The 15,105-nt window shown below is 32.5% G+C and overlaps 1 protein-coding gene across 1 annotated transcript; it reads right to left on the reverse strand.

Annotated features, from left to right (window-relative positions):
* Nucleotides 1–257: 257 nt before the first annotated feature.
* On the reverse strand, nt 258–10,699 carry LOC132716138 (proteasome subunit alpha type-6-like). Its single transcript, XM_060699330.1, has 7 exons — nt 10,528–10,699; nt 7,801–7,895; nt 6,587–6,668; nt 5,889–6,044; nt 2,911–3,089; nt 1,986–2,080; nt 258–404 (listed from the first exon to the last, which is right to left on the reverse strand). The coding sequence occupies exons 1-7, from the start codon at nt 10,601–10,603 to the stop codon at nt 347–349; spliced, it is 741 nt and encodes a 246-aa protein (XP_060555313.1). The 5' UTR covers nt 10,604–10,699; the 3' UTR covers nt 258–346.
* Nucleotides 10,700–15,105: the final 4,406 nt, after the last annotated feature.

Consider the following 15,105-nt stretch of genomic DNA (forward strand, 5'->3'; position numbering starts at 1 on the left):
ATACCTGGAAAACAGAATTCATAAACAGATTATATAAGTATGGTTATTTCCTCTTCAGTTCAGCATTCAACTTCGAGTCTTCAAACTATGTTAACATATAACATTTGTCATTAAATCTACATTAAAAACCATTTTTGACATCATTTTAATTGATGATTGACACAAAATCTGAACACATTTTATAGAAATACACTTTTAGCTACATTTATGCTCAAATTTTACATATTCTTCAAATAGTGTTTGTTAACATTATGTTCAAAACTAATATTCTTTAACTAAAGTACGTAATCACTCCATTCCTTTGTTCCCATGGTTATGAAATGAATATGTAAGAAATAATTTATGATCAGTCTTTCTCAGCTATAGCAACTAGATGTACATCTATTTCTTCTTCCGTCAAGATCCTGCAAAAATAAGTAATAAATCTTTTATCAAAATATCATTTCCATTTATAATACAGATAAGACATTTTGGACACTTGCACCCAATAACTGGCAGGAACATAGTCTACAATTATTAAACATAATGTGATGGTAGATGTTGCAGGCATTTTGATTTAAAATAACATAGATGCTTTGAAAATATGCCATATATTGTTTGTACAGATGATTGGTCATATAAACTATCCCCTGCTACATCCATTGATTTTACATAAATTACCAAAAATATAAACTGAAATATTTAATATCCATCTTACTTTATTGAATATTTACCAAAGGCTCTAGAAATCTCAATATCTATCCATGAACTAGAAATGTGTCCATAGGACACAGGTGCCCCCACACTCCACCGATTTGTCAATCTTATGTCTCTAGGCCAATTTTTTTTTTCTTGTGCCCAAGTTGAAAACTAAAAATCTTTTATTAGGTAAAGGGCAAATACTACAAATACTGAATAAATCCACAAGAAAACCCCAAGGTGCATAAGTACACATGATGACCATCATTTATGTTAGTTCATGACTCTAGGTCAAATATTTTTTGAGTTATGTGCGACACAATTTGAAAATTGGAAATTTTTACTAAGTCAAGGGCAATAACTCTAAAAATACTAAAAATATCCACACGAAAATACCCAGGTGCACAACTACACATGCTGAGCAACATTCTTGTAAGGTTTCATGACTCTAGGTCAAATACTTTTTTAGTTACGTGCGACACAAGTTGAAAATTGGAAATTTTTACTAAGTCAAGGGCAATAACTCTAAAAATACTAAAAATATCCACACGAAAATACCCAGGTGCACAACTACACATGCTGAGCAACATTCTTGTAAGGTTTCATGACTCTAGGTCAAATACTTTTTTAGTTACGTGCGACACAAGTTGAAAATTGGAAATTTTTACTAATTCAAGGGCAATAACTCTAAAAATACTAAATATATCCACACAAAAATACCCAGGTGCACAACTACACATGCTGATCAACATTCCTGTAAGGTTTCATGACTCTAGGTCAAATATTTTTTGAGTTACGTGCGACACAAGTTGAAAATTGCAAATTTTTACTAAGTCAAGGGCAATAACTCTAAAAATACTAAATATATCCACATGAAAATACCCAGGTGCACAACTTCACATGCTGATCAACATTCCTGTAAGGTTTCATGACTCTAGGTCAATAACTTTTTGAGCTACGTGCGACACAAAAAGGGAACAGACGGAAGGACGGACGGGCGAACGAGAGGACACTTGTTGGGTAATTCTATTCATTCCGTCAGTATTGTTGGGTACTTTTGTTCTCTTATTCAGTACTTTTTAAAAAAAGAAGTACCCAATAAATGACCATTCGTAGGAATGGACGGACGGACAAGGGTAAATCTAAATGCCCCCCCTATAGTGGGAGCACAATAACAAAGTTGCAGGCTGGAAAGAAAGTGGACACAAACAATTCAATAACATATGTCATCCTTCAGGGTTGGGGCTTTAAAAAGGCTACAAGTACAGACAAGAAAATTTCAACTTTCTGCAAGCCAGTTAACTTACTTAAAATGTGGGTTTGCCTTAGTAACTGCACCAACTTCTATTTCTGATGCCTTAAAATCTGCAGACAACACTGTGGACAGGCATGTTATCGCAATCTGAAATATACAATTTTAAATGGTTTTCAGTTTTGGCCATGTAGTGTACACATTGCATGAATGTCCAATAAACATATTTACCTGTAATGAAACAGATTACAAAATATATAAAGAAACAGATTACAAAATCTATATATATTACTATAAATATTCTTTGAACAGTCAAGGTCCCTTACTCTAACATCATTAATATTTCACGACATTTATATATATCCATCATGTTTTAATAACCAGATCTGCAAATGAATTTTAGGAAAAAATGACACTTTCAGACAAGAAAGAATTTTCTAGCAATAGAGGAAAACAAATATCAAGGACACTTGACAAATAAAGTTTCAGAATCATTAAGATAGCAAGAATTATCTCCCTGTCTAAAAACTGCAAACACAGGTAAAAATTAACCGAGGACAAAACATGCATTATTTGATAGATTGTTGTGACCAAGCAGCATTGTTGCATAGTTTTTTATATCATATTATTTTGTGACTTGAGGCATAATTTAAAAACAGATTGATTCAATGACTGCTCTTGTAGTTTTATAACCAAAACATAAATGACATAATCAAATGACATCGCATAAGCATGTGAAAAGCATCAAACAAGCAATGATTTATTTATACCAAATACAAATAACGAAATGCAGAATATCCTATTTGGATGTATACTTTTATGCAAGAATAGCACTTATTGCACCTTTTTTGTGCATTAACAGCTGCAGAAGCCCTTAGATTTAATAAATCCCTCACCTGTGCCTGCAGGAAAGAAGGTGCACATTAACCGTCTAATATTAAACTGTCATATTTTAGATGTTATATTCAAGAATACGTTACCTCAACAGCTTCATTGAATGTGAAATCCTGTTTTCTCTTGATTTTTTTCTCCAGGAAACTGTTGGCTTCTAGCTGTTTCACTCCAGCTGTTGTTGCCTTGAACCCACAGAAATAACCTGCCGGGTCAGTTTTATATACCAGAGGACCATTTTCCTGATCATAACCTATGAGAATCATACCTGTAAATAAAGTGTTCATTCTATTAATAAACATTGAACTGTTATCCTGATAATTCTCTATATACATTAAAGCACAGTACACATCATTAAGGAAATAATATACATAACATTTGTGAATCTGAGAAATTAAGTACAAACACATCACTTAACCCTAAGCTTGCTCTACCCATGCAACAAGTGAAGACAATGATCCGTCTGTTGGTATATGATGTCTGCACATCAATGCCATATGATCAAGGTTTGTATTGTTCAAAATTCAGACTGTACATATTTTGAAATTTATCCTAAACTAGAACTGTGTCCAAAGGACAACATTTATATGGTATATGGTGGAAAAATCAACAAAGGGCCATAATTCTGTTAAATTTGGTCACAGCAAAATTTCCTTTCTTTACTTCCATCTACACATTTAGGTTGTTGATCCCTGGAAGTTTAAGCAAAATCTGCCATCCAGTTTAAGAGGAGTTGCATTCACAAAATTTCTATATGGTATAGAGTGAAACTAGAAATGTGTCCATAGGACACGGATGCCCCCACACGCCACTGTTCTGTCAATCTTATGACTCTAGGTCAAATATTTTTTGGACTACATGTGCCACAAGTTGAAAACTAAAAATCAACAATGGGGCCATAATTCTGTTAAATTTGGTTGCAGCAAAAATTCCTTCCTTTACTACCATCTACACATTAAGGTTGTTAATCCCTGGAAGTTTAAGCAAAATCTGCCATCCGGTTTAAGAGGAGTTGAGTTCACAAAATTTCTACATAGTATATAATGAAAAAATCAACAAAGGGCCATAATTCTGTTAAATTTGGTTGCAGCAAAAATTCCTTCCTTTACTGCCATCTACACATTAAGGTTATTCATCCCTGGAAGTTTAAGCAAAATCTGCCATCCGGTTTAAGAGGAGTTGCATTCACAAAATTTCTACATAGTATATAGTGAAAAAATCAACAAAGGGCCATAATTCTGTAAAATTTGGTCGCAGCGAAAATTCCTTCCTTTACTACCATCTACACCTTAACGTTGTTCATCCCTGTAAGTTTAAGCAAAATCTGCCATCCGGTTTAAGAGGAGTTGCGTCCACAAAATTTCTACATAGTATATAGTGAAAAAATCAACAAAGGGCCATAATTCTGTTAAATTTGGTCACAGCAAAAATTCCTTCCTTTACTACCATCTACACATTAAGGTTGTTCATCCCTATAAGTTTAAGCAAAATCTGCCATCCGGTTTAAGAGGAGTTGCGTTCACAAAATTTCTACATAGTATCTAGTGAAAAAATCAACAAAGGGCCATAATTCTGTTAAATTTGGTCGCAGCGAAAATTCCTTCCTTTACATCCATCTACACATTAAGGTTGTTCATCCCTGTAAGTTTAAGCAAAATCTGCCATCCGGTTTAAGAGGAGTTGCGTTCGCAAGATTTCGGGAAGGACGGACTGACGGATTGACGGACGGATGGACAAGTGCAACGCTATATGCTCCCACATTGTGGGGGCATAAAAATCAACAAAGGGCCATAATTCTGTTAAATTTGGTCGCAGCAAAACTTCCTTCCTTTACTACCATCTACACATTAAGGTTGTTCGTTCCTGGAAGTTTAAGCAAAATCTGCCATCCGGTTTTAGAGGAGTTGCGTTCACAAAATTTCTATATAGTATATAGTGAAAAAATCAACAAAGGGCCATAATTCTTTTAAATTTGGTCGCAGCAAAAATTCCTTCCTTCACTACCATCTACACATTAAGGTTGTTCATCCCTGGAAGTTTAAGCTAAATCTGCCATCCGGTTTAAGAGGAGTTGCGTTCACAAAATTTCTATATGGTATATAGTAAAAAAACCAACAAAGGGCCATAATTCTGTTTAATTTGGTCGCAGCAAAAATTCCTTCCTTTACTACCATCTACACATTAAGGTTGTTCATCCCTGGAAGTTTAAGCAAAATCTGCCATCCGGTTTAAGAGGAGTTGCGTTCACAAAATTTCTACATAGTAAGTGAAACAATCAACAAAGGGCCATAATTCTGTTAAATTTGGTCGCAGCAAAAATTCCTTCCTTAACTACCATCTACACATTAAGGTTGTTCATCCCTGAAAGTTTAAGCAAAATCTGCCATCCGGTTTAAGAGGAGTTGCGTTCACAAGATTTCGGGACGTACGGACAGTTGGACGGACGGACGGACGTTCTCACAGGACAGTAATTATGTGGCTACTCTATTGTTCTCTCTATTGTTCTTTTTAGCCACGCAAAAGAAAATAGCCACATAAAAGCATAACGGAATGAATGACATCAAAGAGAACCTATTGTCCCTCTAGCCACATAATTACTCTCCTGTGAGTGCGGACAGACATACGGACGGACTGACGGACAAGTGCAACGCTATATGCTCCCACTCTGTTGGGGCATAAATATTGACAGTTTTTGTCCAGGCTAAAATATGGACAATTTCATTTATAATATTCATAATGTTTAATGTCCACAGTCCCAACCCATATGCTTCTAAATGTCAAATGAATGTTTCCTTTTCCAAATTTTATATTCATTTTGATTCATTTATTTTTCAATGAAAATCTAAGGAACTTCAGTTACCATACAGATTTATGATATTTTTAACAACCTCTAATGAAAACCAGACTAAATGTCCAAATGAATGTTTCCTTTTCCAAATTTTATGTTCATTTTTGACTCATTTTTCAATGAAAACCTAAGGAACTCCAGTTACCATACAGATTGGTGGAATTTTTTAACCAACTTTTGAAAACCAGTCTGAAGCAAAACAAAACCCAACAAACTTACTACATCCAAGAGGTCTCATTTCAGCACTCTGTGTGTAGACTTGTGACACATCTGCTATCCTTTTACACAGCATATCTAATGGTATTTCATAACCATAATTGTACTTCCACTTGGCTGCCTCATACCTTGCTCTCTGTACCTGATTTCTGCTATCAGCTGTAATATAGTCATATCATAATATGAAATATATGTGATACAATATATAAAATTCAATATAGTACATTCAATGCAACATTGGATTGTTCTTTTTTTTGCATTAGAATACTGCCTTATTATTTATATTAGAAATGCTTTATATATGCACATTCTTTCGACATATTCACATTAAGCAACAGCAATTCTGACACTTGAAGAAGAAGGTTATATACATTTATAATTATAAAGGTCCATTAAGCCCAAAATCTTGTCAAAATCTTTTTCTTTTACAGTTTCCAACATAGTACTTATTGGACTTGTGGATGAACAACCTTCTGTTTCTTTTGCTTTCTGGTCATAACTAAAGTTTTAGTAATGAAATTAGGTAAATTGGGGAACAAAGAAAACAACAAAAAAAAAACAACAAATTATGAACTTTTGTTATCATATGAATTTTTTAGCATCATTTTTTGGCATCACTGCCAATGTTGTCTGTTTACTTGACCCATCTAAAGGAGGTGGGGAAAAAAGACAGTGGTAAAACAAGTATATTTGAACTTTACCTATCATTCCAGTCATTACACATCCTATATCTTCTGTCAGTTGGAACAAGTGGGTAACTGTACTAGCATCTAACAGCTTGTCCTGAAACAAACATATATTGTGTGCACATTATTGAGCTGTACGCAATTGCCAGCACCCAAATTAGTTTTCAATATCAGATGCATGCAGACATGTTTTATCTTTTAGTAGCCTTTAGCCATACACACATAAATATAGGTAAAGCATACATAAACATGTCTTAAAAACAGAGGAAGACCCCAGATCATGAGATGCTCTTCAATTTTTATATGGAGCTTTCATTATTACCTTTTAAATATCTATTTTGATCCAGCTTACAAATCCTTTATAAACATGGGACCATATTCATAACAGGTTCTTTTTTATGTCTTATAATGAAAACTAAGCTGCAAAAAAGTTGACAGGGTTTTTTTTCCTGGATTACGGGAATATGACCCATACCCACAGAATTGGGAATTTTTCAGCAATGTTTTGTTAAAAATTGGGAAAAATGCATGACTTAAATTTTGCAGTGATGAAATGAATGCAAAGAATCACTCTCTAGGATGGCATCTTCAAACATTAAAGCACCATAACAGTGAAGAGGCCCTTATTTTCAAAGACTTTAGAATTTATTATTCAATATTTTTATTTTGTAACTTTCAATTGGGATTTTTTACCTGTGAATTGGGAAAATAATATACTATTTTCAATTGGGAATATGACTGAATATCGGCTATACAATTAGCCAAAAAAAATCCCTGGTTGATAAGGGAAATATTGTCATGGGTTTTTTCTTTTCTTTTAAAACTAAAACCAGACAATATTCTAAAATTTTATGTATTTGTATAGAGGATATTGAATTTGAATAAAATTTATTGATTACATATTGAATAAAATTACATTATGCCAGCCTCTGGAGCATAATATTTTTTATTCCACTATATCATCAAATAAAGTAATGAACCTACATGAATATAATATGTGTTTATAACATACATAAAATAAGGAGAATTAAAAGTAAAAAAGAATCATTTTTTAATTGATTAGTTTATATTTACATGTAAATTGTCTCTACAATATGTTTGTGTAACTCAAATGACGCCACATCAAAATATATACACAGCCATGCCATACCATTCTTACAGAGTCACAAAAGTGGCATGGGTATGTGATAATACAGTATTAATTACACATATTAAGCAAATCAACTTACAGGAACTTTTTTCTGTGTCACAACAACAGCACTGTCTTTTCCTCTGACAGCAACAGATGTTAATCCCCCTTGATTTATAGCTTTGAATGCATACTCTGAAATAAAAAGTATTCATTACAAGTCAACTAAGTCTTATATTTATCTATATATATACGTGTTGCAAATAAAATTTCATTAATAATAGCCTTTGTCTTGAAAACGGTTCAACCAGAGATTTAGAGTTTGCATATACCATATCTATGTAATTACTAAGAGTTATTGGTCACAATAATTTACAACGAATTAAAAACAGAATTCCATCTTCTTTCATTCAAAAACACGATACTTGTAAGAAAATAATAAGTGTCTGTTGACGAAAATATTCCCAAAAAATGCTGATTTTTCAGAAAATAATATTCATATTCCATACTCTCGTTCATATTCGCGAATGTTGTTTTTTAAATATTTAATTAATCCATTGTTTAAAAAACATAAACAAATTTTATCCCATAATACACAGATAAATATATTTTGAATATTGTTCAACAAGATTGGAAAATGATTGCCCAATCAAACTAAACCATTTACAATATGCATGAATATAGATTAACACAGTGTACCGTTAATACTCATTTGAAAACACTGGGATAATAATTTTTAATATTTAAAAGTTTGTTTATATTTGTTTAGGGTTTTACATCACACCTACACAGTATAGGTCATTTGACGATTTTCCAGCTTTACAGGTGGAGGAAGCCTCAGGTGCCCTTCCGCGCATTATTTCAGGCACGAACAGGCACATGAGTAGAACCACAGACGTAATATTTAAAAGATATGATGTATTAGACTGATACACTAACAAACAATTATACTGACGTATTTATAATTCGGCCGGTGTAAGGTGTAGAATGTTTATGCTTATGTCCTACATGATAATAGTTCAACCTCGGTTGGCTCAAACTACCGATCTCTTGGACAAATTTGCACATACCCTCGGAGTTTGAGCTCATGAAGTTCAACTGTATTTCACAAATCTTTTTTTTTTTAATATATGTAATTACTATATCATTTATATACAAACAAGAAAAAAAAAGAAGTAAAATATCATCTGAAAAATAATTATTGAATTTAATAATATGTAGGGCTGTCATTGAATATCTTGATATTGATACATCATCGATATTCATCATCCTATACAATATTGATACACATTTTCAAATATCTATACAAGCTAAAATTCATTTATTTCTGTTAGAAAATATATACCTCTCAGTTTTGCCTAATAAGAGAAGTCACTTTTTTCCAGTTTTCTAGGCTAACTTGAACTTTAAACTTGTTTTCAAATGTCAGTGAGAGGAAGAGGAAAAAATGAGGGCCGAAAATGTGATGAACATTATAAGTTTCCCAATTCCCACCTTATTCGGGCAAAAACCCCGGAAACAAAACACTTTTTAAGAAAGGGAAATTTTAACTTTTAAAAAAAAATTAAAATACCAAAAAAATCCGGGAACCCAAAGTTCCCCAAAAATTCTTAAATTTAGAACCCCCCGGAATTTTTACTCCGGGCCAAAAAACCAAGGGAAGGGGCCCAAAAACCTTTTCCCCCCCTTCCCCGGGGGGAAAATAATGTTTTTTAAATTTTAGGAAAATCCCTTTAAAATTGGTCTCAAAATTTTAAAACATTCTTTAAAAATTTCCCTTTTAGAAAAAGGGCAAAACCGCATTTGAAAAATTTAAACAAAAAATATTTAGAAAAAAAGGACCTTTAATTAAAACCCCATTTTTAATAATTTTGGAAAAAAAAAATTTATCCCCCGAAATAAAAAAAAATACGGGGGAAATTTTAACCCAAACTTGGGGGGAAAAAAACCCAGGGGCGGTTTTGGTTTTGGGGAAGAAGCCCTTAAAAGGGGTCCTTTACAAAGGGGGGTTTTTTGGCCCCAAAAACATCCCCCCCTTAAACCCTACCCAAGCGTTTCCGGTTTCCTTCCCCAGAAAAACCCCTTTGGGGTTTTTTTTAAACCCAATTTTTAAAAGTTTCTTTAAAAACCCCCAACGTTAATAAAATAAACCCCCGGGAAAAAAACAGTTTTTAATAGTTGGGGTTTCAAACCAATCTTAAAAACAGCCCTAAAATAAACTTTTTTTGAAAATAAAAAAAACCCCAAGTTTATCCCCTTTTAATAATTTTTTTAAAAAGCAAAACCCTCCAATTTGTAAAGCGTAAAATTAAAACTTGAAAAAGAAAAAATTTTTTCTACAAAAACAATACTTTGAGTCAAAATATATGCAGACAGTAAATTTAAACATTTTTGCATCAATGTGCAGCAAAAAAAATTAAATGACTCGCCTTCGAATGTAAATAAATCCAACCCAATACAATTGATACCATTTTCACCGCTATATACATTCGGCCATTTTACCTGTATACATGTGGGGCAGGTTTTGCTAAAGGAACTTATGAAGAAGTCGATAAGACGTTGGAGTGTACGTAGTACAAACGGAAACGTCTTATGTTATAGGACTATCGCGCCACCACAAATGTCAGACAGCTCAAACATTTCTTTGCCACTGTTCCCTCATCAACCTGTTCTAAAATTTTCATTATGTTTGCTTTTATACTTAAATAACTCAAATATGTAACAAATATAATAGATATCAACAACATAGAGTCAGTTGATTTTATAAAATGCTACCCCACCCACACATTGAAAACGCTACATAATTTTATCTTCAAGCTTTGCGTACCGACTTGATAAAGTCTACCCTCTGGTGAAAAGATAGTAATATGTCTATCGAATCCAGCGCTACTTCCTCTAGACATGTCGAACACGTAGTATTTTGAAACAAAGTAAAATTTCAGTTGCCGGTGTGTGAATTTGCTGTTTTCATTGAAACGGAAGTCACTTGTAACTCCAAGTTACTATTAAAGCGAAAAGAACTTCAAAATACGAAAATGACTTTTAGGCTTTACACCACTAAATACTGGGTTTATACTATTCAATGGTCCGGTCGACTTTTCACTTAATCAGATACTTAAAACTCACGATGACGTGTCAAACGTTGTCAAATTAAACAACTACATTTGTAATAGATTCTTTTTTTTTCATATTTTTTATCAATATTTTTTTTATTTTAATGAAAATATGTTGCATACTGTATTCAAGCAAAAAAACTGATACAAGTCATATTCTTCCAATAATGAAAAATGTTTGCAAAACAAATAAACAGAATTTTCATTTAGCTTTCGACAGAAATGTTTTTTGAAAGGGTACATATATGATTTCAAGCTGCATCTTACTTACATAACTCTTAAGCTATCGATAATGACATTTTATATGTCTGTTTTGCTGTCAGTAATTAATTAACGAGTTACCTGTATCACAGTAAATTTATAAATAGTTAAATTTGTACGTTAAATTTGGATGCTTATCAAATGTTTTCAAAAGATGTTCAGGTTTTCTTCATTTCAAGTACATAATAGTTAACACTAGCCTCTGAAGTAAACAACCAGTATATGGTACATTTGGCTGTAAACAATAATACATTTGGCTGTTAACAAAAATATCATTTCAAAATTCAGAAGTAATAACCGGTTGTTAATTCATCTATTTTATTCATTCATTTGAATGTACTACAAATATGAAATGCACTGCGGTGACAATTATAATGTGGCCATAGCACATGATCTTTAGGATACGAAAAACAACGTCATTTGCCTGATTATGTACTTTGCTGTTACAGTAAGTATTACCAATCCTATTTTGACAATATGAGGAACAGATCGAGTACCCATAATTTTACCAGCTGCCTAAAATTGCAAACGATAAAAGCCTTAAAATGATCTTCGGAACATTCGAATACATTTTTTTCAAAGTAAGGGCTGTGTGATAGGTACATGTAAATCACTTAAAATTAGCAAGTACGTTTTTTCCCCCAAGTTTTGATAGGGATATGTATGATAACAGTTACGCTCCCTTTGCAGCTCACTGAATACACTCACTTTACTTCAAGAAAGTGAGCGATGCGCAGAAGAGTTGATAACAGTGACGTCGCAAGGACGGCGACCGCCTCCCCAATAAGTTTGCCAGAAACGCCACTGAAGGAAGTCAAGTTCTGGGCATTGCAGTAAGAACGGGTCATAGATTAAAAAAAAAGTCAGAGACCTGTCATCAGTTTCCAAGGCGTTTCCTATGTCGTAAAGTTGTGTAAGCCTCGATCAGGTGTGACAACATCGGGCTTTACACAGTACGGTGGCCAGTACCATACTACCAAACACTGTCTGATATAACTGCCCTGAAAATTTCAAGCAACTATCCACACTAGTTTTAAAATATTGCGAAAAGGCTACTGGTAGCGATAGAAAATTAAGTGTATAAATATGACTGTATATAATTAGCCTTGAATATTTTGAATACTTAGAAAATGTACTTGATGGAAAAAAAAACTCTTGACAAAAAATGATGAAAATAAGTGAAATTACCCAAAATCGTGTTTTTCCATGTTAAAACATGGCCTAACATGTAAATTTGATAAAAAATTGTTGTTTTGTAGAATTTTTTACTTTTTCATTGATTATTGCAACTTAATGACTTATGTTATAAATGCATAAAATAAAAATACCTGCTTTATAATAAAGGGCAGGCATTAAAATGTCTGGAAAATATCACCATTTTCAATTTCAAATTTCAAAAGTTTCAAAGTCTATCCAGCTCTAAGTTACTATTAATGCGAAAAAAACTTCAATCAATTAATATTATCTTATCCATATTTATATGTGCTTATAAATCTAATTTGTTTTACAGAGTCACTCATAAATGTACATTGATCTTTTTAATCCTTTTATATACATGTATTTTCTTTTATACAGAGTGTTTGTTTGCATTGTTAAAGGATAGTATGTTATGTCGGAAAATAGCTTATATAGCTAATGTTTATATGTTTTATGTAACCGACTATGAGTAAAGATTATCTTATCTTATCTTAACTTCAAAATACGAAAAGGACTTTAAGGCTTTACACCACTAAATATCGCAGGCTAGCAGTATAAGTTTTCGTTCCAATGTCCACAAGCACGCGACGTCCCTGGATAAATATTAAAAATTTACTATTCCCAATGAATTGAATAGATCCAATGCTCACCTTTTTGGTCATTTCGCAAAAAATGACTGGGCCTATTACCTGAAAGAGATAATGCCTTTAGTATTGTATATTACAAAAATATATTGGAATTATAGCCAGGGGTATGTTTGGTTTGGAAACTTATCCGCTGTTATGTGGGTTAAAGTTATTCATCAATAGGGATAAAAAGAACTCACCAAAAACCATTGTAATAAAATGTTAAAGTCCACATACCCGTTTTCTCTTCCGGCAAATGCCCACAAATCTGGCATGCCATCATTATATTTCCGATGAGGAAGCGAGTCCTCGTGTTAAGACTAATATAAAAAAAACTTGTGACCAAAATTGTATTAATATAATTTCAATAAAAAATATGAAATAATCTTAATTAAAGGGTATCAAAAGCTTATCTTATATCGTGAGAGACGTGGATTATGAATATTCATGTAAAGTAGAATATTAAATAGAAAACAATTATGGGAAGATGTAGTTATATGAGAATATATATACTGATGAGAATAATGCCTTTTTGAACATGTCAATATATAATAGTCAAACGTGTTAAATTTTGCTTAAAAATTTAAGTAAAGTTAATAATAATTATACCTACAGAGGCTTTTCTTTGATGCCGTATTTTCTAAGTATGCTATGTCTTCAGCCACCTATTGACCATTATCAAGAGTAAATAGTGTGCTGCGTCAAAAAATGTCTAAATGAATTAACTTACCGGCGATGACTTGTCTTTATTGCCGTATTTTCTAAGTATGCTGTCCAGAAAATCATAGAAGTGGGTCATTACTTTATTGTTGGACGTTGCTCATCCTGCCTTGTCTAAACTTTAAAAGTGAATTCTCCGGTTTTCTTTCAGAGAGATATATTAAGCGAGTATTTTATTAAAGCGACAAGAATAAAACAGTGTTTTAATCTATATTAGGAAATACACATGTCTATATAAAGCAAAGTATGACTTAATTTTACCTGAACACTTTACTATTGTCTAAATGTAGGCCCTTGCCATTTGTCTATTAAGTGAACACACCAAATGTAGGACAATACCCCACATGTCAAAACCCCACACCTCAAAATTTTATAGAGCGAACAAAACCCCATTCCTGAATTTTATAGAGTGGACATATCCCAACACCTTCTAATTATTTGTTATAAAACCATACAATTCATATGATTTTGATCTTGTTAGAAAAGAACAAAACAGAATATTTACTTAAGTGATATAGTTACTTTAATTATTTTACATAGTTCCTTTGATTCTGACAATTAATGGTATGTTAGTTTTATTTCAATATACAATACAATATTATTAATACACGCATTACAAACTGTTAAATAAAAATTCAAAGGGTAAGCATTTAAATATTACAAACAGTTATATAAAAATCAAAGGTTAAACATTCGTTAATCTTAACTAACATTAATTATTCAAAGTGTCAACAATGTCACTTATTTTATTGTCAGTCAAAGGTCTATACATATTAGTAATAAAAAAGTGTGGAGTTATGTTCACACTATAAAATTGAAGGTGTGGGGTTTTGTCCACTATATAAAATTTGGGAGTGGGGTTTTGTCCACTCTATAAAATTTTCTTCAGAGACGTTTTATAAAGACCCGAATGTGGTCAAATGAATAATACGTGTAATATCTGTCATATTTTGCAGTTCGAATAGGAATACCGATCCGTACCTCTGGTACCCTGCATCAATTTGGCGGTAACCCGAGGGCGGATGCCTGAGGGATGGATATTACTGTCAAAACAGCAAACCTATGTCAAATATTTTTTTGCATATCCTACCACATTCTATTATAATTATTATTTTAAATGGTTAAACTCAATTTGTTATCCTTTGAAATAAAAGAGAGAAATGTTACACATAAGTACAATGTACATGTATAATATAATGCCATTAATTAAAGAGTGAGATATTTTTTCTGTCTGAAAATGTGACATGAAATATTGCGAAACTATCAGTACCAGAATATGGTTATAAATGGACTGATACGGATGGCCATGCCTTAAAGATTGACCAGCACTTAAGGGAATGTATCGTGTCATATATATTACTGTATTATTTGTACAAGTTGTCTCCCTTGAATATAAAACGGCAATAGGTTTCCAGTTTCAAGTAATACTCAATATATTCATATATCAATAACATTTCTTATTGACTTAAATATTGACTTGATTACATT

This window comes from Ruditapes philippinarum, unplaced genomic scaffold (genome assembly GCF_026571515.1).
Source record: "Ruditapes philippinarum isolate M1 unplaced genomic scaffold, ASM2657151v2 ctg128_1_1_1_1, whole genome shotgun sequence".
Classification (NCBI taxonomy): domain Eukaryota; kingdom Metazoa; phylum Mollusca; class Bivalvia; order Venerida; family Veneridae; genus Ruditapes; species Ruditapes philippinarum.

Bases quoted from the DNA above. Each gene is read 5' to 3' on its own strand.
- LOC132716138 (XM_060699330.1), bottom strand. From the start codon at position 10,603: ATGTCTAGAGGAAGTAGCGCTGGATTCGATAGACATATTACTATCTTT. The intron at 6,669-7,800 runs GTAAGTTGATTT...TGTTTGTTTCAG, and splicing joins TGACACAGAAAAAAGTTCCT to GACAAGCTGTTAGATGCTAG. The intron at 3,090-5,888 runs GTAAGTTTGTTG...CTTTATTTACAG, and splicing joins AATGAGACCTCTTGGATGTA to GTATGATTCTCATAGGTTAT.